General features: G+C 44.5%; 3 protein-coding genes across 7 annotated transcripts in view; 2 read left to right on the top strand and 1 right to left on the bottom strand.

The window, feature by feature from the left end:
• Nucleotides 1-10,729, top strand: part of LOC129186258 (zinc finger protein 385A-like) — a 71,854-nt gene extending 61,125 nt beyond the window's left edge. The window contains exons 6-9 of one of the 2 annotated variants that reach the window (XM_054784335.1): nt 1,258-1,569; nt 3,355-3,542; nt 3,615-3,701; nt 4,731-10,729. In XM_054784335.1, the coding sequence (XP_054640310.1) occupies nt 1,258-1,569; nt 3,355-3,542; nt 3,615-3,701; nt 4,731-4,958 (815 nt within the window). In that variant the 3' untranslated portion in view covers nt 4,959-10,729. The remainder of the gene's footprint in view (nt 1-1,257; nt 1,570-3,354; nt 3,543-3,614; nt 3,702-4,730) is intronic. The other variant, XM_054784336.1, reaches the window with a different exon arrangement.
• A 553-nt stretch (nt 10,730-11,282) lies between these two features.
• gpr84 (G protein-coupled receptor 84) lies at nt 11,283-18,461 on the top strand. The gene is made up of 2 exons (XM_054783656.1): nt 11,283-11,454; nt 15,109-18,461. The coding sequence occupies exon 2, from the start codon at nt 15,110-15,112 to the stop codon at nt 16,280-16,282; it is 1,173 nt and encodes a 390-aa protein (XP_054639631.1). The 5' UTR covers nt 11,283-11,454; nt 15,109; the 3' UTR covers nt 16,283-18,461.
• Nucleotides 16,768-26,136, bottom strand: part of stat2 (signal transducer and activator of transcription 2) — a 32,183-nt gene continuing 22,814 nt past the window's right edge. The window contains exons 21-24 of one of the 4 annotated variants that reach the window (XM_054783652.1): nt 25,754-25,942; nt 21,344-21,398; nt 20,370-20,461; nt 16,771-20,256 (exon numbers count right to left, since the gene is read on the bottom strand). In XM_054783652.1, the coding sequence (XP_054639627.1) occupies nt 20,087-20,256; nt 20,370-20,461; nt 21,344-21,398; nt 25,754-25,942 (506 nt within the window). In that variant the 3' untranslated portion in view covers nt 16,771-20,086. Of the gene's footprint in view, nt 20,257-20,369; nt 20,462-21,343; nt 21,399-25,753; nt 25,943-26,136 lie in introns of those variants that run through there. The other 3 variants (XM_054783653.1, XM_054783654.1, XM_054783655.1) reach the window with 3 other exon arrangements.

Below are 26,136 nucleotides of genomic sequence, written 5' to 3'. Positions count from 1 at the left end.
CATGCATGCGCGTGTTTCATCTGCTCATCTGCGATGTAGAAGGACATCACAAACACTGCATTTTACTCCGCCACCACAGATATGTGGTCCAGCTCCATTATGACCCCCTACATGAGTTGAATAATACACTACATAACTGCCTGTGACAGGGTCTATTTTGGATTGTTTTGGGTTATTATTGTCATTTTTATTTAAGTGTAATTTTGTTTGTTTAATTTATTATGTTGTTTGTGTGTTTCATTTATTTAAAAGTTGTTGATATTTCAATTACAATGGTCAGTACTCTTAACAAATGAGAGTTTATTGCTTTTGATATGATGGACTCTCAATAATAATTGAGAGTAATTCATGAAGAAATGGTCTCAAAACGTGCTGTCAATAATATCCGTTATCTACAATAATTTGTAGGCCAATTATCGTCCAGCAACATTTGTTATCGTGACGAGCCTACGTCATACTGATAAATCAGATAACATTAAAGATAGATCTGATAACCGATCGTTTAAAAAAAACGCTCCAATGAGGCCAGATTACCCATACTGTGAGTGTGAGCAAATCAAGCGCTCCTTTTTTCTCCTGCCTGTGATGTTGATGGCCTGTCGTAACTTCCCCTGAGCTCACTTGTAAGCAAACATTCACTTTCCGAGGATGGGCAAAATAAACATGGAGCACACAAAAAACCTTATCAGCCACCTGAAAGACCAGCGCCGTGGCGTTTGAAAAGTGCAAAAGGTTTGCCAGAGACCTCCCTGGCGTCACACTGGCTGCTCGGAGCGTGTGCCCGAATACAGTGCACCTTACTGGGCCACGCCAGGTGGCTCCTTCCCCTCTATACTCTGGTTCTCCTGCTAGTAGTGATATGGTAGTAGTCATGTCATGATAGTTCATTAGTTGGTCAAATCCTAGTCAGTTCAGGTCCTTCTTACCTCCAGGTGTGCACAAACTACACTTATGTACATCTAAATTTAAAAAGTACAAGTTATTGGTTATCGGTATCATATCGGTCTTGAGAAGCACAAAGTTATCAGCGTCAGTTTGAAAAAAAAGATATTGTGCATCTCTACTGGAAATAGCAGCTATTGCACAACTCTCACCATGTTTGACCACCAGGACTGGTCTTGCTAACGTGTCGCCACCCTGGTGTGGACCTCTGAGCGTGTCCTGGCAGCAAAGCAGTCTCATTATTCTCACACTTTTATATCAAGCTCATATATATGCTGAAGGGGCTTTAACCTGGAATATATGTGCCCTTTACAGATGAGACCCAATCCTGTCCCAGCTCGGAGTCACCTTTGACCCCGAGCCACCTATCTGCAGCCAGCTCAGCAGACGCAGAGTGTCCCTTCTTGGCATCTGTGGGCACGCCTCTGACATCCTCCCCGGTACCCGCCGCCGTCCTCAGCACGCCACCTGCAGACTCAGCAGGCGCCGTCCTTCCTGACACCCCGTCTCCGGCACCCAGCCCCTCCTCTGGAGAGTCAGAAGAAGAGAAAGCTAAGAAGCTTCTCTACTGCTCCTTGTGCAAAGTCGCAGTTAATTCCCTCTCACAGCTGGAGGCACATAACAAAGGTAAGTCTCACTCACGCACTCACGCACACACGCACACGCAGCTCATGAATGAGTTGCAAATGTGATGTCAAAGCTTGGCTGCTGCACTTATTTGGACGTTTTGAGACGAACAAAATAGTGTAACACTGCCACCCAGTGGTAGAATGTAATATTGCAGAGTGAACGGCACCATGAACACTGTTCCTCTCAAACAGCCAAGTAGTGATAGAGGTGGACCAGCAAGTAGTCGACTATTCGATGATCCCATTCGGAGGAGTCTGATTCTACTATCAATCTTGTGTGGAATCATATGACAATGTCATGTGATGAAGACTGTGGCACTGTGATACATATTGGGGGGGGCACGTCTGTCTGCTGCTGACCACACATTTTTACAAATAATGTCCTTGTTTTTGTTATGAATAGCCTATTTTGAATAAAATACACGCTAACTTGTGTTAATGACGTGCGTGTTCAACAGAAGACTCCCACTTACCACACATGAATAAAAATCACCCACTACAAGTGGTACGATCCAATGCAGTGCTAGCTTTCAATGCTAGCAAGACCATCAACTAGTGATGGAAATTTCGGCTGTTTTTAGAGAGCCGGTTCTTTTGGTTCAGCTCACTAAAAAGAACCTCTTTCGGCTCCCAAGTGGTTCCTCAGATTTGTTGTCTTATTATCAAATGATGCGGACACAGACGACGCCACACATCTTCACCAATCACATTCGCCAGCTCTTAGAGCCGATTCGTTTGCGACCGACACACCACTACCGTCATCATCAACGGACTAAGTGGCTCATAATGACGGCTAAAAATCATCCAAAGTGTGTAAGTATTGAGAAAAGGTCAAAGGTGACTCCAGACGGTGAAATGGTACTTGTGTCAGCAGCTTTTTATACAGTAAATCACGCATAACCAACGGCGTACGGTATCATTTCAAACAGGTAAGCATGTTATTCCAACTCATTTCATATCCCCTCAGTCAATTTCAATGCAAGAAATGAGAGTTTTAGCAAGTTGTTGTTTTTCAAACCATGTTGTTCCTATTCTATGTGCCCATTTCTCAAGTGTGCTGACAGCGACATTTTCGGCTCTGCTTGTCTTGCATTCTATGTCACTAAAATATGAAAGGGTCCCTGACGTTCATCAACTTTGCTTAAATATGTTATATTTTGTTTGTAATTATGTTCTACATTGTTCCATTTTTTAAAGCAAACGGGAAATTAGCAAAAATGGCATTTATAGTTGATGGCGCCAGCCATGACGAGCTAGCTCTCGCAGTTCAGCCTCATTGCCGGAAGTGACGCCATCTGGGTGCTATCGCCCAGGTAAGCATGATATCCCAACACAGTCCATCTAGCCACGGAGGAACAGAACATGGAATACCCTACACATCATTTGGTTGTCTATTCCTAGATGTTTGCCAGTCACTACACATTGATGCCCTATGCCATTGTGTTGGAGTGGGCCCGTTACCTCTTGGTAGTGTGTGAGGCGCTGCGTCACTACGCCAGAAAAATAGTTCTTCCTGTTCGCCGCTACAATAACAATGTCGCTGTAGCTTGCATTTATGATGTAAATACAACATGTCTAGGGTTTTTTTAGGGCTTTACAGTTGAAATAGGTGTGTCCCGTTACGTGCATTCTTAGCTGTTTTTATATCTTTAAGGAAGAGACGTGTGTTTGTGTTTCACCTTAGGATTGTGGACGGTGGGCAAAATTCCCCAAAAAGTGCACTGTTCCTTTAAACGTGTGACATGGATCATAAAACAGCCTTTTTGAATGCCCCACCCTTTAGGTACAAAACACAAGACAATTCTGGAGGCACGGAGTGGACTGGGGCCCATTAAAGCCTACCCACGACTGGGTCTGAAAGGCAGCCCCGAGCAGGGAGGGGACCTGTCTTCTGACCCCAACACTCAGGAACGAACCTTCCACTGTGAGATCTGCAATGTCCGAGTCAACTCTGAGCTGCAACTTAAACAGGTGAGAACTTTTTAAAACGTGAAATACATCGAGACCCGATACGTATTTCATACCTGGCCTTTTGCCCCCCAGCACATATCCAGCCGCAGGCATCGAGATGGAGTCGCAGGGAAACCCAATCCTCTCCTCAGCCGCAACAAGAAGCGTGCAGATTTCATGGTATGCTCTTGTAGATCTTTCTCCAAAAACTACACAATATGGACAATAGTCTTGGGACACACCTCTTACCAATCCGTGAATTTAGGCGTGTCTTAAAAAGGATGCATATTTTTCATTTTGTTGTAAAAACAGGATAAAAAAAGACTTCAAACTGTGCACACGTGCACCTCAATAAATAAGAACGTGTAAGTCAACACATAACTTTCCTGATAGATATAGACATCTTACCGCTCGCGTGGCGTATCCATAATCACAATAATAAAGATGTAGCTTGGCACGTCCGCTCACCACTTCATCTTTGCAGCATTGGGGGCACCAGCAAATTAGGAGGGGAGCTGAATGTCAGCTGGCTGATGTCATATGACCGTCATAATGGGCACCCCTGATATATCAACATATTGGGCACCACTGATGTATCAACATAACGGGCACCACTGATGTATCAACATAATGGGCACCCCTGATGTATCAACATAACGGGCACCCCTGATGTATCGACATAACGGGCACCCCTGATGTATCAATATAATGGGCACCCCTGATGTATCAACATAATGGGCACCCCTGATGCATCGACATAACGGGCACCCCTGATGTATCAATATAATGGCCACCCCTGATGTATCAACATAATGGGCACCCCTGATGCATCGACATAACGGGCACCCCTGATGTATCAACATAATAATTGCTAAGAAGTTTAATATCCTTCTCAGGCTTTGTGTTGTGGGCGGCAAAGTGTATTATTAGTACCAACTTTTTCTGAATCAAAACTCTTCATCTGACCAAGACATGTTGGACAATGTTTTGGAAAGCGTTCCAGCATTATGGCCCATAAAAGCACAGTCTGGTGTGGACAAACTTCAGAACGCTGACCTCAACCCATCCGGGATGAGTAAAAAGACTTGCTGAATGGACTTTGACATCATTTTCACTTGCTGGTGTCCCAATACTTGTGTCCATGTGTTGTGTGTTCCCCAGTCACTCGTGTCAATACGTCACTTCACACTGTGCTTGTCTCTCTCAAAGGAACTTCCAAAAACTCTGGGGGCGGGACTTTTACCAAATCCTCTGGCCGTGGCGGCAGCCATGGCCGCCGCCGCGTCCTCCAATCAGCTGGCATTACGAGCTCCTGGCCCGGCCACCCACCCTCACCCCCATCACCACCTCTTACAGGGCGCACCCCTCAGCCTGCTGAGGCCCGCCCCGGGGCCGATTCGCACCACGCACGGGCCCATTCTCTTCACTCCGTACTGATGGCGGGAGAATGAGGAGGAGTCGGGAAGAAGCACACTGTGAAGGGCAGAGCCGGACCCGTTCGGTCTTTCATTCTTGTCAGACGGACGCCTCATGGTGCATTGTGGAGTTGCAGGCTGCTGCTACGTTAACAGGAAGAAGCAGACATTTTCATCCTGCGGCATTAAAGATCCACTAAGTAACCCCGCAAAGATGAGGAAGCGGGACTTTTAAACAATCTTCTATCAAGCATGGACTTCCACCGTACCTCAAACCCTACCTCGGAAAATCTCAATCCTCTCCGCACCCAAAGCATCGACATCATAAGGACAAAAAAAGAAGAAGCCCGTTGGGTTCCATGATATTGTGGTCTCCTCTGATGTTAGCTGTTAGAAATCACTGTGTAATGGCTTCCCCCTTTTTGTGCTCTATGGATTTGCATCTCTGTACTGTATGTACCGTACTGTCTTCCCAGTTGGCTTAGGGGGTCTCTACCTCCCTCCGGGGGACACAGTCAGAGACTAAAAGAGAAAGGGAACATAGATGAAGTCTTAAAGATATTTAACCGAGCACCTTAACCACATGAACGGACTGACTAGAGGTCATAGAGTGACGTACTATGCAGGTAGCAGTGTTTCTATGTGTGCTTTGATTAGAAGTTCATCAGGGTAGACGAAGGCGATGTCCACATGGGAACGTGTCCACACAGCGTTGGATGGGTAAACAGTCACAGGAACGGATGACTGGGTGAAAACCATGTAATACACATAAGGCACACATGCAGTCGTAAGCAAACGTTTGGGCACCCCTGACACTTTCCATCAATCATTTATTTATAAATCACTGGGTGTTTGTTATTACACCTTCATTTGCATATATTAAATATGCAAATGATATGTCACCTCTCAGCTAAAGCGGGAGTTACATCCCGATGTGTTCATTACGTAATGTTTTGTCACAAGTGTGGGTAGCCACTTGTAAAAGGGGCGGAACCCAACGCAGGGAAGCAGACCAAAAATAGATACAAAAGGTATTTAATAACGTAAAGTGTCCCAAGCGGGAAAAGTACAACACAAGGAAAAATCACAAACCAAAAGTAGAAAACACAAAACACTGCCGGCAGAAGGCTGACAGGAATTAACTAGAATACAATGGAGAAATACTACAGGCAAACCTGAGCTGGAACAACAACTAGTGTAACAGGAAATAGTACTGAGCAGAGGAAACAAGGGTGAGCCAGAAAGCGGGGAACAGGTAAGGGGCCGGACGAAGCGGAACAGGTAGCAAGGAGTACAATCTGGCACTGGTCCCTCGTAGCTGCTGAGTATAAGAAGGCCTGCCTGATGGGATTGCCTGCAGGTGTGTGCTGGGGACTCCACCCACACCGGCTGGAGCTGCACAGAGAGCACATACACAGCAGGCGGCAGCAGAGTGACAAACACCATCTTGGGGAAATGTGTTGTCTGTGGCCAGCACGTAGAGGAAGTAGGGTATCAGAGGGGGTGCAAGTGATTCATGACACCCACGTGCTTGCCGCTCCCCCTCCGTCGGTAGCTTTTAGATCGGGAGTGTGGCGCGCGACTCGTGCGTGCTCGGTGCGTTTTGTGTAAGGCTGTCGTACGTTTGACTCACCGGGGAAGGTACGTATGTGGGCATCGTACGCGGCTCGTGCAGCCCGCTCACGTCGATCACAAGATGGGCGTACCGCCTGCCTGCGGCACCTACGGCTGTCGTGACCGGGAGAACCAGAGCGTACAGCGGGATGAGCCGCCCGCCGTGTCCGGGTAAGGCGCATGAATGTCGGATATGCAATCTCGAAAGTTGATTGTTAAAATTCAAACGAAATTTGAACTTTGAGAACAAGAGAATGTGATAAAACGTTAATGCCTGTCTGACAAAGTGTATCAAGTGTATGCTGAGGGCTTCCACAGCCTTAAAACATAATCATTGTACAAAAATATAGTTGGCTACTTCGCCGATGTCACTGATTGTGGGCTATTTTGGGAACCTATTTCTCGCGATAAACGAGGGAACGCTGTAAACGAAAATGAGATTGGAGCTCCAAAAACCCAATGTTTCGTTCATGAAAATGATGGAAATTGTCAGGGGTGCCCAAACGTTAGCATACGACTGTTTGTTCATGCGGCGCCACAGACGAGACACACAGACAGAACCACGTCACACACCAAAACCACAGAAGAAGAACGAAACGCAGGCGCATAACGTCCGTCGTCTTCCGCTTGTTTGGTGTGTCTGGACCAGCTTGATCAACTTTTTAAAGTTGTATTGTTGTACTTTTGGTCCTCTCCTTGACTGTCTTTGCAGTCTTGATTTTCTCAATCATTTACTGTTTATTTTTTCATTCGGGTTGTAGATGCGCTTACATTTGAAGAACGATTCGTTCATCTATTCTCCATCTGGGACGTCATTGGGAGATTTGTCTGATGTTTGACCTGCGGTTGCTGCCGAGAGGTCCGCCCCGCCTCACAGCAGTCGCAAGCGGTCGGTGCACAGTCAGCTCCCGTGGCACACTATCTGCCTCTCCCGGAGTCACCACCACATTAGCGAGTCATAGCTACAGCACGATTGTCGTTAGAAAACATATTGCTATGCTTTTGTTAATGACATCCTTTTATTTTACTTTCTTCAGACTCAACTCAAAACTCCCTCACCATTTTTCTCTCCAATGAGACTCACTGCATACACTAGCCTGCCCCTCTCCCCCCTTTCCTTGCTCATCCAGTCAGCAGTCAGAATGCAGTCTAGATGCATTCACGGACTTGCGGCGAGTCGGATTTTTCAAACTCTTTTTGAATTTTCACATTTCCTCCACGCTTGGCAACGGAAGCCGCAACAAGGAGGCTGAGGAGCCTGGGCTCCGGAGCCGCAGGCTGCAGACCCCTGGTCTAGGCTGACAATGAAGTGGAATTATTTCGAGAGACAAAAACACTTCAGAAGAATGTCGAAGGTTCCGTGTGGACGTCCATCCATCCATTTTCTTCCGCTTATCTGGGTCCGGCTCACAGGGGCAGCAGTCTCAGTAGGGAAGCCCAGTCTTCCCGGTCCCCGGCCACCTGTTCCAGTTCCAGGAGGTCCCCAAGGTGTTCCCAGGCCCGCTATGAGACATAATCCCTCCAGCGTGTTCTAGGTCTGCCTGGGGACCTTCTCCCGGCCGGGCATGCCTGGAACACCTCACCAGGGAGGCATCCGGACTAGATGCTTGTATCTGTACGCTTGTATCTGAAATCTCGTTCTTTCCAACACGACCCAAAGCTCATGACCATAGGTGAGGGTGAGAACATTGATGGGGGAGCTAAATTGAGCTCAGCTCTCTCTTCACCACGACGGTTCGGTACAGCGACCGCGTTACTGCAGACGCTGTGCCGATGCGCCTGTCGACCTCACGCTCCACCCGTGTGGACAAATAACCCACATTTGATTCCTCGGATTTGATTTAAAATTTTAAAAAAGTGGGACTGCATTTGAAATGCATTGAAATCCTTTCATTTGTGTCTCCCTGCACAGAACAGGAAGGTTTCAGTATCTCAGAGAAAGACTTTCAACACTGTGAGCACAGCCAGACGTGGGTGATATAGCAGCAGCTCTTTGCAATGTGGGCACACACACACACACACACACACACACACACACACACACACACACATACAAAGACACCAAGGTTGTGTCTGTGAATATTCTCATTCATCCAGGTCGGTCATTGTACTCCCAGGCCATTGAACCCATGGCATCGGACTCTTTGGGTCACCTTCATCAGTTCATGCTGAAAGACTAGATAGGACAGTTCTGGTCTGAAGGGAGGATACAGGATCCAAGTATTTATCCTCCAAGGTAGAGGCCCCAACCAAGAATGGTTTCACTCTTATGCTCGTAGTCCTGCTTGGGGGGGATGGTAGGCCTGTCATCATAACTAATAAGTGTCCGAGAAAATATTGCTGATAAAGGATATTATTTCTTATGTTTTCATGAATGTAGTGCTAATATATGACACACAGTACAGCGTATCAAAAGCAATAAGCTTTCATTTCTCAAGAGTATTGAATAGGGGTGCACATCTCTTTGTGATAGACCATTGGAGTTATGATACGATTCAAAAACAGTGCATTTTAAAAGCGTACGACTCGATGCAGCGTACGAACCATACGATTCGACTCTACAGTTAATGTTTGTTGATGTAGACATGAATCTTGCAATCTAAAATAGCCATGCCAATGATCTTTTCTAACGTGTGAAAGAGCACATCATATCCCCAAGCATGCTGTGAGGCACTGGCCAAAATCAAGTCACCAGAATAACGTCAAATGCTTGTATTGTTTAGACTTGCTCTTTTTCTTTGATCAATCCCATATCATATAATGTCATACCAATAATGCTAATAAAACAATCATGATGTCATAACAACAAGGTAGGTAACAAAGCTGCAACGTTTAGTGATGCGCTAGCTAGCAGCTGGCTGGCTAGTAGTGATGGAAATTTCGGCTCTTTGGCTTGACTCACTAAAAAGAAGCATCTCTTTCGGCTCCCAAGTGGCGCCTTGGATTTTTTGTTGTCTTATTACCAAATGATGTGTATTGTGTAAAATGAATTACTAGTGTAAAAAACAAAGACCCATCTCAATAGACAAATTAGGTCAAATCTCTTCATGCAAATTTCTTATGAACCAATCGGCTCTAAGAGCACTGCAGCGTGCGTTTAACCCCGCCCCTCCCCCTGCTCAGTGTGGACACAGAGATGCGCCACACATCTTGACCAATGACATTCGCCTTTAACAACAACAAAAAAAAAAACACCAGGAAAAAACTTGCGCTCTGCCCGGCTTCCAACCGGCTTCTGCAGAATGAGAGGCAAGAGCGCTAGCCATTGAGCTAAAAGTCGATGTCCAGTGCGACCGCAAAGCTGTCGGGGAGTGAGGTTTACCAGGGTGCCAGCTAGCACACATTACATAAATACTCCCGTTTTGCATCATCCCCTCAGACTGGAGCTGTCCTATCTAGTCGTAAGCATGAACTGATGAAGCCTGCTCGGATGAGAGGACAAACGTCTTTGAGGACAACCTGAACAGTCTGGTTGCAATGGATTCAATGCCCTGGGAAAACCAGCATGATGTCATTACTAGACACACACACACACACACACACACACACACACACACACAGTAGCAAAAATGTGGTAGCTTTGCAGGTGTGTGGTGAGATAAAGCAATGTGGTTTCCTTGCTATGCTTCATGACCCAACACGACCCATCAAAAGCGTCATGGCAGCATGTCAGAGACTAACGGGAAGCTTTAGCAAAATGAAACTGTAGCAATACTTTCTGCTCTTTTCATGTGAAACGCAATAAATTAAAAAATATCCATCGTTTTTAGGAGTTGTGTGTAGAAATATTGCTGTAAATGTAGATAGTTTTTAAAAAATGACAAAAGGTGTATGTGGGGGCTTCCAAATTGTTGCATTCTAATAGAATTGTACACGGAATCATTAAACTCAGTTCATGATTCGACTCTGAGTGGTCAGACTTTTTATTTGAAATGCTTTCTATTTTTTTCTAGTATCTCTTGGTTTAATTAGTACACGTTTGTCAAATCCTACTCCCTGACACCTTCCCCATCCGGTTGACAGTCCGAGCTTTTAGCTCGATGGCTAGCGCTCCCGACTTTCATTCTGTGGATCCTGGATCGAGCCCGGGTGGAACTCCAGGTCGGCTAGACCAGGTGGGTTACATCCATCCATCCCCATCCACTACTGATGGGGACGTCATCCAACTTCCTGCCAAAAAATCCCAACAATCCCTTTAACATTTAAACCTGAGAACACCAACACATGTATCCTGAACTCTGCGGAGTACTGCATTCTGGAATCAGCTCAATAGTTCCTTTTTACACTTTACGTTTTGGCTTATCAACACCAATACAACAGGTCAAATTGGTTATCCATCCATCCAGACTTCCCTCTCCCTGGATACTTTGTCCAGCTCCTCCCGGCGGATCCCGAGGCGTTCCCAGGCCAGTTGAGAGACAAAGTCTCTCCAACGTGTCCTGGGTCTTCCCCAAGGCCTCCTACCGGTCAGACGTTCCCCAGGAGGCATCCTGACCAGATGTGGAGAAGCAGCGCTTCTGCTCCGACCTTCTGACAGTGCTTCTCACCTCATCTCTAAGGGCGAGACCAGGAGAAAACTCATTTCACCCGCTTGTATCCGCCATCTTGTCACTACCCAAAGCTCATGACGTGCAAAATGTACATTCTTCCCGTTTTTAGTCTTAGCAGACTAAGCTAGAAGCACATACATATGCAACACCTCTCCCTTCCTGAGTTTTACATAAGGCGGGAAAACCCTTCCTCGTGCAATGACATCATGTTGGACAATTTCGCAACGTGCAATACGCACATACTGTACATTCAAGCACTGACAGGAAGCCAAACAGAGAAGCGGGTCTTGCACGGCGGCAAGAAGGAGCTCCGCTTGACTTTTCAGACAACTGGCAAGCTTCACTCGCTCTGAGGTGAGAAACGATTCATTGTCTGTTTCTACGTCTACTGTATCACGTATATTTGTCTATGCTGAACCTTAACAAGCTGGTAAACCAGGTGGTCGGCACCTGACAGGAATAGGCAGCGTAGTTTACTTCACGGATGAAAAGCAGAGTTGCAGCCAGACAAGCAGTGCATGAGTCTGTCGCCTCAACCTTTTCATACTGCATTTGCATGAGACACGACAAGCACCTTTTTCATGGTATTGTTTGCTTTATTTATGCCAGACATGCTTCATGCCTTACATGATGGCCGTGTAAGCACGTCGTTACTTGTACAGCCTCAGTAATAAGCTTCGTATTGAATTCATTTCTTCATTGATTTCTGTATGTTATGCGCCTTTGCTCTCCAAACTATTGATCATGATTATGTAACATGCTGTTGCGGACCAAAGCACGTCAAAAGAGCATCAAGATCACAGTTCACCACATCTGAGCACAGCTTGTCACCATTTCACAGAACAACACGAGACAACTCTAAACCCCCCCCCTTTTAAAGTAGGTGAGGGTGATGACACATGATGACAACACGACAGAACACAAAATCACGTTTTTATGTGAAACTTTTTATTATTAAGGAAGAAAAAAGCATCCAAAGCTACATGGCCCTGTGTGAAAAAGTGATGGCCCTCCCCTCTTAAAACATAACTGAGATTAGTTGAGATATATCAGTGCGGGAAAGGTTATAAAGCCTTTTCTAAAGCTTTGGGACTCCAGCCAACCACAGTGAGAGCCATTATCCATAAACGGCCAAAACATGGAACAGTGGTGAACCTTCCCAAGAGTGGCCGGCCAACCAAAATGACCCCAGGAGCACAGCCACGACTCATCCAAGAGGTCACAAAAGACCCCACAACAACATCCAAAGAAGTGCAGGCCTCACTTGCCTCAGTTAAGGTCAGCGTTCATGACTCCACCATAAGAAAGACGCTGGGCAAAAACGGCCTGCATGGCAGAGTTCCAAGACCAAAGCCACTGCTGAACGAAAACAGCATTAAGGCTCGTTTCTATTTTGCCAGAAAACATCTTGATGACTCCCAAGACCTTTGGGGAAATACTCAAAAGCTGACCTTTTTGGATCTGGCATTTCATAAAAAGAACATCATAGCAACAGTAAAACGTGGTGGTGGTAGTGTGATGGACTGCTTCAGGACCTGGAAGACTTGCTGTGATGAATGGAAGCATGAATTGTGCTGAAGGAGAATGTTGGTGACCTCAAGCTGAAAGCAACTTGGGTTGTGCAGCAGGACAATGATCCAAAACACACCAGCAAGTCCACCTCTGAATGGCTGAAGACTTTGGAGTGGTCTAGTCCAAGTCCTGACCTGAATCCTATTGAGATGCTGTGGCATGACCTTAACAAGGAAAAGCCTCCAATGTGGCTGAATGACAACAATTGTGCAAAATTCCTCCCCAGCGCTGGAAGAGACTCATTGCAAGTTATCACAAACGCTTGATTGCAGTTGTTGCTGCTAAGGGGGGCCAACCACTTATTAGCTTTAGGGGGCCATCACTTTTTCACACAGGACATGTAGCTTTGGATGTGTTGAGCTGTGTTGTCATTGACTAATATTTACATTTGTTTGATGATATGGAACACAACATAATAAACAAACACTTTTTCCCACCACTGCATATCAAAGGCATTTGGTTGTGTGGTTTTTGTTTTCGAAGTGTGCAGGAGGAGGGGGTAGTAGTAGAGGAGGGCGTACATGACTTCCGGTCAGATGTCTGAAGGGGTACACGATTGTGAAAAGTTTGGGAACAATTCAACAAAGTCTGAAAAGCAGATCTTGTATTTAATCCTCCTCTACTGATACCGCATCTTTCACATGTCGACACTTCTTTTTCACTTCCTTTTAAAGAAAAGAAAGTGTTGAAACGTTAATTGGTTCCGGAATTTCCACAAAGTAGGATTCCTTACTTATAAAGTGAATATTTTCTTTAGATGCTTGATATCTTTTTCTTTTTTTAAACTGACACCGATAACTTTCTGCATCTTAAGACCGATACGATACTGATATCTGGTAACTATTTTACATCTGCTATTGTATTTACTTTAAAGTGTATTTTGGAGTGTTTTTTCCCCTTATTGCAGCGCATTTGGTGCAACGTGCTTCCTCTTAAAGTGTTTGCTTACAAGCGAGCTGAGGGGAAGTTCTGACAGGCCGTTAACATCACAGGCAGCAGAAAAAAGGAGCACTTGATTTGCTCACCCCCGCACAGTGCGGGCCATCCCGCCTCACTGGAGCGTTTTATTCAATTATCGCCCATCGGAGTTATCTTATGATGACATTATTAGATCCTTGGAGACATGAAATGAAACACCCCAATAGAGTCGGGCCTCGTTTATGGTGGTGAATTGGTTCAGACTCCACCGTGATAAGTGAATTTCCACAAAGCAGAATTCCACACAACTAAGCTGAATATTTTGGCAGTTAGAGCACAGAAAACCTGTTTGACTTCCTAAATAGACATTTGAATATTAAACCCTGTAGACATGAAGTAACACCCCAGTAGTCACCTTGACACTCCTATTATTCTTGGTTTACATCACTTTGCTCAACACTAATAACGTAACAATAATAGTGTCGCTGTAGCTTGGTTAATATGCAGCTCTGCCTCTTTTTATCTCTTTTTATATCTTATATATGGGGCGCAAAGTGCAAAATCGACATCCAAAATAGAGAAGCAGAGGAAAACGAGTGAAATTGCAGTTGATTTTGCAATATGTCTTGTTAAAAATACATCAGTGGCAATCTCGGACCAAACCAGGAAGTCAAGTCATTCCCAAACTGGCAAATGCTATTTTTAGGTGATGGTGTACAGCAAACGTATTCATTTGGTACAGGAAGAATGAAACAGGGGGCGGGGGAGTTAAATACACCAATCCCTCTTTTTTTTCCCCACTCAGTCTCAGCCATGGCATGTCCATCTCAGCCATACGACATGTAACTTGTCTTTCAGTATTTGTGGACTAATAATAGGCCATCGACAGGTGGACTGGTGCGGCGTCTGCAGTGATGCGGACTCTGTATTGGTCCGTTAAGTTTGATATTTCATCCAACCCTTAGAGATAAGGTGAGAAGCGCTGTCATCCGGGAGAAACTCGCAGTACAAGCGCTGCTCCTCCACATTGAGAGGAGCCAGATGAGGTGGCTTGGGCATCTGTTCAGGATGCCCCCCGGACACCTCCGACCGCTAGGGGGCCTCGGGGAAGACCCAGGACACGGTGGAGAGACTATGTCTCTCAACTGGCCTGGGATCACCTCAGGATTCACTGGGAGGAGCTGGACGAAGTAGCTGGGGAGAGGGAAATCTGGGCTTCGCTGCTTAGGCTGCTGCCCCCGCGACCCCACTTGGGATAAGGTAGAAGATGGATGGATGGATGGATGGATGGATGGATGGATGGATGGATGGATGGATAATAATAGGCCATCGTCAACCACAAATCAACATTTATTATTATTATTCTTTTTTAAAGGCGATATAGTGAGGGAGTGATATTTGAACCACAGTATCGAGGGACGACTGCATCCACCTCCTGTACTTACGGAGTTTGTTAGGTTTCCTTTTCCTGTGACGAGACAAAAGCTGATCTTTATTGTGGAACTTTTCTTTCGCCAGGATGCTGCTGAACCTCACCAACCAAACGGAAACAGAGGACGGCTTCTCCTGCTTCAGTCCTTCGGTAGAAGCGTACCGCTACTTTGCCGTGCTGTGGGGATGTTGCGTCACCGTCACTGGCACGGTGGGGAACCTGATGACCGTTCTGGCGTTTGTGTCAGACTCGCAACTGAGGACCCGCTTCAACGTGCTCATTGTCAACCTGGCTGTGGCGGACCTCCTGTACTGCACCGTACTGCAGCCCATCTCCGTCGACTCCTATCTCCACCTCCGATGGCGCAGCGGCGAGCTCTGGTGCAGGACCTTCGGCCTGCTCCTCTTCCTCTCCAACTCCGTCTCCATTATCACCCTCTGCTTGGTAGCTGTCAGTCGATACTTGCTGGTAGACAAGAGGGCCGTTTTTGACCGTGTTTTCTCAAACCGTGGACTCATTTTCCTCCTGATGGCGACGTGGGCGCTCGGCCTGTCCAGCTTCCTCCCACTCTGGTCCGTTTACGTGTTTGTGCCTCAGGTGTGCACATGCAGCTTCCATCGAGTCAGGGGCCGCCCCTACACCACCATTCTGCTCTTTTCCTACTTCTTTTTGGGATTGGGCTGCGTCGGCACCTTCTATCTCCTCATTTACCGACGTATCCGCGTTGCATCCAAGGCCTTGCTCCGCTACAGGCTCAGCCGGCGGTCTTCCAAGAGGAACGCCCCTCCGGCACCAGAGACGGACGACAGCGGTGTGGAGAGTAGCATGCCCACTTGCAGCAGTGAGCTGAGCAGCCACGGTGACAGTTCTGTCCAAAAATCACAGCACAAACCCACAGAGCAACTGAAAGCTAACAAGCCCAACCCCGACGTTGTCATTAAGGCACCTGCAAGCCCCCCCGCGCCCACCACCGCAGGTTCAGGAGAGGATTCCGAATTTAAGCGTGTGACGCGCATGTGTTTTGCGGTTTTCCTGTGTTTCGTCTTTTGCTTTGTCCCCTTCCTGATACTCAACATTGTGGATAAACGGGGCAGTGCCCCCCAGGTGCTGCATATGTTGTGTGCAAACCTCACCTGGCTCAACAGCTGTATCAACCCCATCCTCTACGCTGTCATGAATCGGCAGTTCCGAAAGGCCTACCACGTGCTGCTCACCAAGGCAGCGTCGCCCCTGGCATGCCTCTGGGTGAAAAGCTCTTAAATTCCTGCGTGCGGAACGTACACTCAGCTAAATCCTTCTTTCTACCCCTGCTGATTTTCCAAGTCTGCCCCCATACAGTTTTTATGGCAGACGTATATGAAGACCACAATTCTTCTGTTTCAAGCGCGCGCACCTCCTTGTTAAATCTTTCTCGTGTGACGTGAGACCTCTGTGTCAGGGGCGAGGGGAACTTACCCAGGTTTTCCCAGCCCGCTACATCCAGATCTAGCAGGACAGAGCAACCCGTTCGTATTGTACCCGACGCGGAATCCTCCACTTTAAAGCTGCTCCCCCTCGGCTTTGGTTGGTTGCTCTCGGTGAGGACCTGGGATCGTTTACGAGGACATGAAAAGAAATCTCTAGAACAATACTGCGTACTCTTTTATACCACAGAACACCCAGGTGACGCTCTCTTTAAGAATAAAAAGTTTAATAATAAAATAGGGGGCAAGGGTATATAAGCAGTGAAATTATAAAAAGGATAGTAACTTTCTTAAAGATGATAAATAGCTCACATAGATCACAGATTACCTAAAAAGGCCGCTAATGTTCAAAACGCTTTCCCCAACCTTACCTTGGTAGATATCCTGGAGGTTGAGTACAAATTCACTGCAGGCTTGAAACCTCCATTTCTGAACGGCCCTGAGTTTTCATACAATACACTAAGTCCCCAACTAACGCACACAATTGGTTCCAGACGACCGTTTGCAAGTGGATTTGTTGGTAAGTCCAACAAAAGGTAATATTAGCAATGATATAGGTACTACATGTACCTGTATACATATACAGTATATGTGTATGTATGTAAATATGAGTTTGGATGCAGTAGTAATATTAAACGCACGCTCTGTCCGGGTTGCATCGTACAGCTACAATTTAGCTTTGCATTTGTCCTTTACACTCTCCCCACCTTCTTCCTCACCTGTTGGTCCCATTAGCAGTGTCACAGTGCCCTCTACTGGTCATGCTTGTAGCAGTATAAATATGGAGTTACTACAAGGCAAAATACATGAAAATATAGAGCAGTCAGCTTGCGTTCGTATCTCCGAATGTTCGCAAGCCGGATGTTTGTAAGTTGAGGACCTAATGTATTGCGCAAAACAAACGAGACTGTCTGCCCCGTATCACATCATTGCGCAGAATGGAGTGGCCAAACGTAGCACCCTGCTGACTAACTGCCCGTGCTTTTTATTTTATTATTAAGTGTGACAGCTAAATAACACGGCATGAAGCCAAAGAAAGTTGCGAGCAGCAGCAACTTGATAAAGAAAGTGAGAAACACGACTGAACGCTCGCCGTCTCGGCCCACAGGAGTCTTCGATAAAGGTAAAAATGATGTTCATTTCATGCGTCATTTATAATGTAAAACTATTATTCTCTTTCAAATGTATTTTTTTAATATCTTTGGGCATCTGCGGTGGATTCATTGGGTTCATATTATTTCCCATGAGCAAAATATTGCCTCGGTTTTTGAACGTTTCAGTTTTCGTTTGACTTTTTGGAACAAATTAACGACAAAAACCGAGTTGGCGCTTTAGCAACATAAAAAAATACCACCCCCCCCCAAAAAACATTAAAGGTAATAAATTCATTTGTATTTAAGAGGAAAAAAATATTTGATCCCCTTCCAACCAGCGAGAATTTCCTTCATTTGGAGAAAATGATGAAGTTTCATGATATCATGCTGATATCATGGGACGGCTCCACCTCCTCTGCAAGAAAGCGTCCATGTGGAAAAACACTGGAGACCTGAGCAGAGGAGACGGTGATGTTCCTTTCCCAAAATGCAAGTTTGTTTTCTCTTCCAGCATCACACACACACACGGGGAACGCGGTAGCGACAAGTCAGGAACACTGCATCCCTAAAAACCTTCCTTCATCCATGTTCTGCGCCACGCGTCCTCTGCAGGGTGGCGGGGGTAGGCTGGAGCCAGCGGCGGGCTAAATTTACGTGTTGAACGTGTCAATGGATATGCATTGTCTCATTTGAAATGAATAAGAAATGATAAATTGTTTTATTGTAACATTTCAGTGTACTACAGTATGTGGCTGTGAGACAAGTTGTCAACCATCTTGACAATAAGTCAAGTAATAAAGGTTATTTTGTAATACACGTTACATTCTTACGACATTTGTGTTGCATGAAAGCCCGCCAGCAGGAATTTACCATCTGGCACAACATGATCTACAGTATTTCATAATATGAAGGAACTTACGACTCACGTGGAAATGACGAAAGAGACCGGAAGTCGTCGCTGTAGCGAACTCGGGGGTCACCTGGGTTGAGTACAAAAAGATTCTTAAACAATACCACCGTCTGTTTTAGTTCATTTATGTCATTACATTTTTAACCGTTTGCATCGTTACACATATGACAGGAGCAGTCAAGAGTCGTGACACACTTTCCCATTGAACAGCAAGACGTGTGTTCAAACTGCTGGTGTATTTTGCAGCCGATTGTTTCATCACAATCGTCAGAAGTGTTTTGGATAGTTTCTAACATCAGCTGAACACGAAAAAGGGAAAAAATACCCTGGCCTGCGGAGGATGGAATGAGTTGTGATGTGGTAAGAAGCCGATCGCTATTTTAAGCGGCGGCATATGCCAGTGCCACACTGTAAAATTACCCAAAACAATTGCTTACAAAATAAGTAGTTCCAAGGAATATTAGTTCCTAACCTCAACCTACTGTTTATGTTGTGTGCAGAAATACACATAAATAAATACATAAAATAAATATTACATAATCTTCGTAAAAAAATATATATATTGACTTTAGTCCCTTAATATTATTTTTCTCCAAACTAATTTTCCAAAAATTAGGACTTTAGTTTGTCATAATATTACAACTTAAACTTACAACTTCTATTTTTTAAATATCTCAACTCTATGCTACCCTAATGATATTATTTGTCCTTATTCTGGTAAAGTTAGGACTTTTTTCTCTTAGAGTACGACTTTTTTCTTTTAATAGTTGGACTTTATTTACGTCAAATTCCAGCTGTGTTTTTTTTTCCATTCCTGCTTTTTAAAATTTTCCAACTAGTTCAACTTTCTTCTGCTAATGATGACTTTATTTCCATATTTAGCCTTTATTCATTAACATTAGAACTTTATCTGCATGCTCATTTTCCAAAAATTGCAACTTTGTTATGTTGCTCGTGTGTCTCTCCTAATATGAGGACTTTGTTCAAGAGTTTTTTCTCTTACTATTTTGACTTTATTCTTGTAGTTTTCTTAGTTACTTGATTTATATAATTACATGTTTAAGTGCTCGGTAGGCCAGGGCTGCAAATGGACACCCCTGGTATATCCAAATATTATGTATAGATTTTTAGTAGTTGTAGTCGTGTATTTTGTTTAAAAAGATGACACGCTAGTAAAAAAACAAAAAACAAAAACCTTTGCTTTCTGTGTCTAAAAGTGTGTTAGCACTTAATGGTGATGGGAAAATGCGGGTCCCGGGCTGAGACCCCCGGTTGGGAGGATGTGATGGTTTGCATGGTGTGAAGACGTGACCATTAGTGATGTTCATACGGGAACGCTCCGTGTGATACACAAGCACCAGAGCGGCAGGCAGGCTTTTATTCATCGAGTCAAAGGTTATACAGGTTATACTGTCTGTGGGCGGGACCCATGAAAGCTTCTATCGCCTTCTGGCACCCATGCGTCACATCGTGCACGCCGCTTCCCGGATCCCCCGGCACAGGGAAGGCGTCATTTAAAGCTACAGTAACCAACGCGTGAACACGGAGGCAATACTCCTGACACTCCTTGCAAAAATAAAAGCCCAAAGCAAAGACGTTAGAGAGCGGGGGCCAGCAAAGACGCATCCAGCGGTTCTGAGTCAACAAAAGGGCTGCTGGAGTACATCACGTCCTCTCCTGAGTTTGCAGCAGAGTCGTACAGCATGGGGTCCAGCACAGGGTCCACGTGAAGATCCAGGTGGGTCTCCAGACAATCACCGCTTGCTCCTGAAACAACCAAAAAGTGTGGATGAAGGGTGCGCCATCCCTTTAACAGTCACTAGCAGGGGGGGGAATGATGGTGTGAAATGAAAGATGTTCGTGTCGCTCTGGTGACCCACCAGCAGCCCCTCCTCCCTCGCCGTTCATTGGCTGTGGGTGTTGGTCATGTGGCACGTCTGTGAGCATGAGCGGTACGGCCTCTAGCGTGTTCCTACGTGACGTAACAAAGCATCATCAGAGGAACTACAGGCGTCCCTCCCAACGTCGCTCACAGTGTACTTCTTCTTGGCCTAAGTGAAGTATTTCCAAGCATAAAAATGTCTAAATGATGTAACTAAATGAAGTAAAACACAAATAGAAGGCAGAAGAAGCATTGTAATTGTGAATGTAGTATTCTACGTTGGCCACTAGGTGTCGATGTTTGGTGAGACAGGCACTAGACTCCCCACTCAGGTTCCCTAGGGAACACATTTACTGTGACACTGCTGCAGCAGGACTTTTATTGACGTCTTACATGGCTTATTTACTCTTATTCTGTCTGCTATATTGGCTAATACCAGCGTAAAGACATTTGAAGCTGCAAGGAAGTACGCGGTCCAGAAAAAACAACAAGGAACTGCTAACGTGTGAGTCTATGTTATCTTATATGTCTTATTTTGTCTTATTATGTCTATTATATTGGGTAATAGAAGTGTAAAGGTGACTATAGGGGTGTTATTCCACGTCTAGAGGGCTCTAATCATGTTAATAAGTGTATTTAGAAGGTCACTATTGTCTTATTATGTCTACTATATTGGTAATAAAGGTGACTATCGGGGTGTTATTCCATGCGTTCCAGTGCTCGGAGAGCTGAGTGGGGGGCAGACAGGAAGTGACATTGTTACAAGTGGTGCTTGTGTGTCTCAGCCAACATTACAGTGACATTACTGGCACCTAGTGGCCAGTGTACAACACTACACATCACCACGACCTCTTTGAATGCTTGAAAAGGCTTCATTTAGGCTAAAAATATACACCAAGTGCTGAAATATGCATATTTTTGGACTAATAAATGTTTCAGTATTTTTGTTTGCGCAACAGAAGATATACTCACCCCTTTGAAACAAAGACTAGTCGGGTTTTGATGTACTTTAAATACGGGCTGTCATCTGAAAAGATAAGACCAGTCTGTTTAATGTGTCGTTTGCATTCAAGTACAGTGGAACCTCCGTTTTTGCCGTGAGTCCGTTACAAAAGGTCAGACGAAAACCAAATCGTACGAAAACCCAAACTATTTTTCCTGGAAGAAATCATACAAATCCATCCATCCATTCCACCCACCCAAAAATATGAAGGAAAAACATGTGATTTACAGCATAAATATTAGCCCTATATTTATTTGATCCATATAGTTTGATACCTTGACCATGAAAACATACCATGGAAAGGTTTAAATGACTTAGAGAATGCTAACGTCTAGCTGAGAAAATGCAAACAATTTTAGTATAATTATGTTAGCATGCTAACACCTAGCAGGATAGCGCTAAGCGTCTGCTTAAGTTTATATTCATGAAAATTGCAAAAAAACTAGTGTGCTTGTGTTAGCATGCTAGCAATGCCAACATACCAACGTTAGCCTGCTAACACCTAGCATAATAGTGTCTACCTACGAAAATGGCTACTACACTAAAGCTACCATCAAAGCACTGATCTGTATAATATACAGTCAAACTTGTCTATAGCGGCCACTAGAGGGAGTCTGCAAAAGTGGCCGCTATAGACAGGTGGCCTCTATAGACAGGTTGGCGTCCAGTTTGAATGTTGACCAGTAGAGGAAAAAAAAGAAAAAAAAATAATAATAATGTTGACCAGTAGATGGCACTGCGGACTGCTGATAAAAGTTGTACAGCACTACTAGGCTTGTTATTATCATGGTTCATGGTTTTAATCCTGAACATGCATATGAGTCAAACAGTAGCACATCACATAGTACAATTCACAATTTTGCATGTCCAAAAAGGAGTAGGAAGAAGCAAAGCTTATTTAATCCTACCCCTCATCAGTTTCACATCAGTTGCAATACATTTATTCACCTCTTGTTCTTCCAAGTGTACTTTGTAGGTCTACATGACAATGTAGTGCAATCATAGCCAAGGTTTTTACTTACTAAAAGGAAGCTAAAGGCTTAATAATAACTGATAGAATATATCCACCACCCACAGAACAAAGCTGTGCTAGTAAAGTCTTACGCTTGTTTTTTATATTTTACTTTTTACAGCTTTAGTTCATCAGAAAGTGACGGGAAGTGACGGTGGGCGTCCCGAGCAGGAGAGCTAGGCTCAGTGCTAGCTGTGAGTTTGGAGAGAGTTGGGAAGTGTGTTTATGTTGGCGTGGATGTAAAGTCCTGCAGTGTTCTCCGCTGTTAATAAAGCCATTAAAGTGCATCGGCGACGTGAGTCTCTCCTTCCCCACAACAAGCGGCATTACAGTATTGACCAGTGCACACCAGGAAATAAACGGTGTCATTTCTTACAGGCATTGGCTGGACAGCTATGTAGTGGGGCTTGTTTAACCTTTGCCTTGTGGGCAAGCAGGAAGGAGAGACGATGCTGAGAGATGTGTGTGTGTTCTGAGCTGCTGTCTGGTGGCCGCGTTCAAGAAATAAAGTTGGCAGAAGCAACAGGAGAAGTTTCCTTCTTTGCTTCGGAGCTGAATAACACTGACAAGTTAACAGACTAGTAGCGAACGGAAAAGAAGACGGCTTTGTTTGTGTTGAATACAGAAGATGAGGACTTTGATGGATTTGTGGATGAGGATTGATGAAAAATAACGTGAGTACTTTCTAAAATACTTCAATTAAGTACAACCCAACTCAGTTTTGCTCCCGCTGCCGCATGCATGCTAGCGTATGTTTTTTTTATTGTAGCGTCGCTGGGAGCACGTCCTGTTCCCAGCCTACTTTGCGGTAATGTTTTGGTGCAAATGCTCTTAAAGTTACATGTTTGACCAGGAAATAGCAAGCTCAAAAGAAGACGGCTTTTTTATGTGGAACAACTGACAGTTTGTGTGGATCTTGTGAATGATTGTGACTGAGCTAGGACTCAGTAATTAAAGTCTACACACGACGGCTTCATTGATTGAAAAACAAAACTTTTTCGTGCATGAAGCTTCTACTTGAGTTGGTAATTTGGCCGCTACATGCGGTCAGATATTGACCAAGGGAGACAAAATGGGTGGCTGCTGGCCGCGTTGGACAGGTGACTGCTATACACAGGGTCTATAACATGTACATTTGCTGGGGAGGATTTTTCAGTGGCTGCTATAGGCAGGTGGCCGTTCTATACAGGTGGCCGCTAAGACAGGTTTGACTGTATCTGGATAGCTCATACGTCGCACCCGCCCGTGCAAGCCGTTGAAGCCAAAGAGACGCCATCTTACCACTCACATAACGACTACATTGGCACAGCGTACATAGTGTACAAAGCAGATGAAGAGGCTAGCAGAACATCTATATTTGACATTAAAAAGTGGGGAGATTCTCCCATTCCTTCAAGTAACGCAACCCTCGTCCCTTAAAAAAACATTTGATACGTTATTCTCTATCTTTTGGCTATATTAAATGTACTTTTCCCCTTCCAATTCTCATTGCCTTTGGGACAAAATTCTACTGTGCACCCTGGCTCAGCACTCCCCTATAGCAATGATAGTTTTACTCCTCTAGAAAGAGATTTTCATTTGAACTGCATATCCCATCCCTTTTTTCCACTAAAATCCATGGTCATGATCCTTTACTTTTTATTTTTACTTTCATACAATTCAATGATTTTTTTTTTCTGATTTTTAAATAAGCTCTTTTCTGATATAGAAATATATTTGAACAAAAAACAGAGGAGTAATATGTGATAACCATAATGTGTAATAACCATAAACACACACAGAAAAAACAACAACACTGAAACAAAACCACATGCTTTGGGTAAGACAATACGTTGTTAGCAATCTCAAACATACCGGTATGCATGTTCAGTAATATTATTTTCCAGAACATATCATATGAATGAATCCTTTTACGTCAGTCATTCAGCATTGTTGTTTATCCAAATGAAGGGTCATGCCGGGTCAACTGTATGCTAACTGTCTTGCTAACTGCACTGTATACAATGCCTGGTAAGCATCATGGAAGCACTGAGATTCTCATTCCTTCAAGTAACGCAACCTTCCTCCCTTAAAGAAATACATATATCATGATATAACAAAAAAGTACATAAATTTCCTACTAGCTATTATAGAGCTATATAAACTTATCAATTCTGGACATACATTTAATCAGAGGAATTTTACACGATCGAAAATATCTGAGAGATGGACAGTGCAAAACCCTTAAATGATCAATCATAAATCTCCATTTCAATCATACTTACACGTGAAATGTTCGTCCACAGCCTTTGAACTGGCGATTTGTGCAGTTAATAGCTGCACATGCAGGCATCTTAAGGCAAAATTTGAGTCCAATCCGAATTAATAAAAGAAGTTCACCACGAATGCAAAAGCTTGCCCGAGAAGTGTTTATTGCGAGTGGCAATATGGCGGCCGTGTGGCTTCACAAGTCATCCTCAATGAGCTATCCAGATGTAGTATACAGATCAGTGCATCAAATCAATGCTAGCATGCTAATGTTAGCATCCTAACACATAGCACGATAGTGCTAAGTGTTCATATAAGTGTGCTAACACCTACAGTAGTATAATAGTGTCTAATAGTAATAATAATGTCTACCCATGAAAACAGCTAAAAATGCTACTATGCTAATATTAGCATGTTAGCAATACTAACATTATCATGTTAGCATGACAGTGATAAGTGCTTATATATGTGCCTACCCATGAAAATAGCAAAAAATGCTCGTATGCTAACATGTGAACACCTAGCATGATAGCGCAATGTACCAGGAAGGCTAACAAGTGCCTTGACCATTTGTTTTGTGGGGTTATAAGCACAAATGCTGAAAATGCTTGTATCTCGCAATGTTAAAGAATCCTTTAAAAAATTCCTGGATCCAGACGGTGATCCGGATCATTCCCCAAAATGGAATCAGTTCTTCCGTATCCCATTTCCCACAATTGCTGAAAATTTCAACCAAACCCATTCAGAACTTTTCAGGCTGTTTTGAACACCAACAAACAAACGAACAGATAAACGCCGGCGAAGGCAGAAGCTCCACACTGCGCCCGTGCTTTGCGGAGGTAATGACCATCGCTTCGCACGCAGACGAATGAATGCGTCCACATTAAAGCGTTCCCCCTGCAACCTGTGCTGGCTAGGAACCTTTGCGTTACATTCCTATTCTATTCTAACAGACGCGACCTTCCTACTTCCTTCAAATCAAGAATTGTTTGCTCCTACGAGTTGCCAAAAAGCTAAATGGGGGTATAAAAAAAACGAGGTTCCACTGTAGCTGGACCAAGACCAAGGTCCCGGTTACAAAGATGTGACAAGGGGCGGGAAAAGAAAGCACTTGTCTTACTTCCGGTCTTGTCGGCGTAGTATTTTCCAAAAGCCTGGTCTCTGGGCGTGTCGGGATATAAATACAGCAAAGGGTTTTCTGGAACATTTTCGTCCTCCAGGATGAGGAAATTCCTGATGATTTCATGGAAGGGAATCTGCGAGAGGTCGCTTTTGGTAAAAGGCTGGATGGTCTTGACTTTGGGATCGCCTGCAGATGATCAACAGATTTACGCTCTCCTGACTGGACAATTGTGACTTTTTAAAAACGTATTCCTGTTGAACTCATTCAATCGGCCGTCCATTTTAGAGCATTTGCACCCATCTTTCAAGGCATACGGAATATTGTGTTGTGTTGCTATAGCAACATGGAACCTACCAAAAGGAACATTAGACTCCTGTCTT

This window comes from Dunckerocampus dactyliophorus, chromosome 8 (genome assembly GCF_027744805.1).
Source record: "Dunckerocampus dactyliophorus isolate RoL2022-P2 chromosome 8, RoL_Ddac_1.1, whole genome shotgun sequence".
NCBI lineage: Eukaryota > Metazoa > Chordata > Actinopteri > Syngnathiformes > Syngnathidae > Dunckerocampus > Dunckerocampus dactyliophorus.
This window is presented reverse-complemented; position numbering and strand designations above follow the sequence as displayed.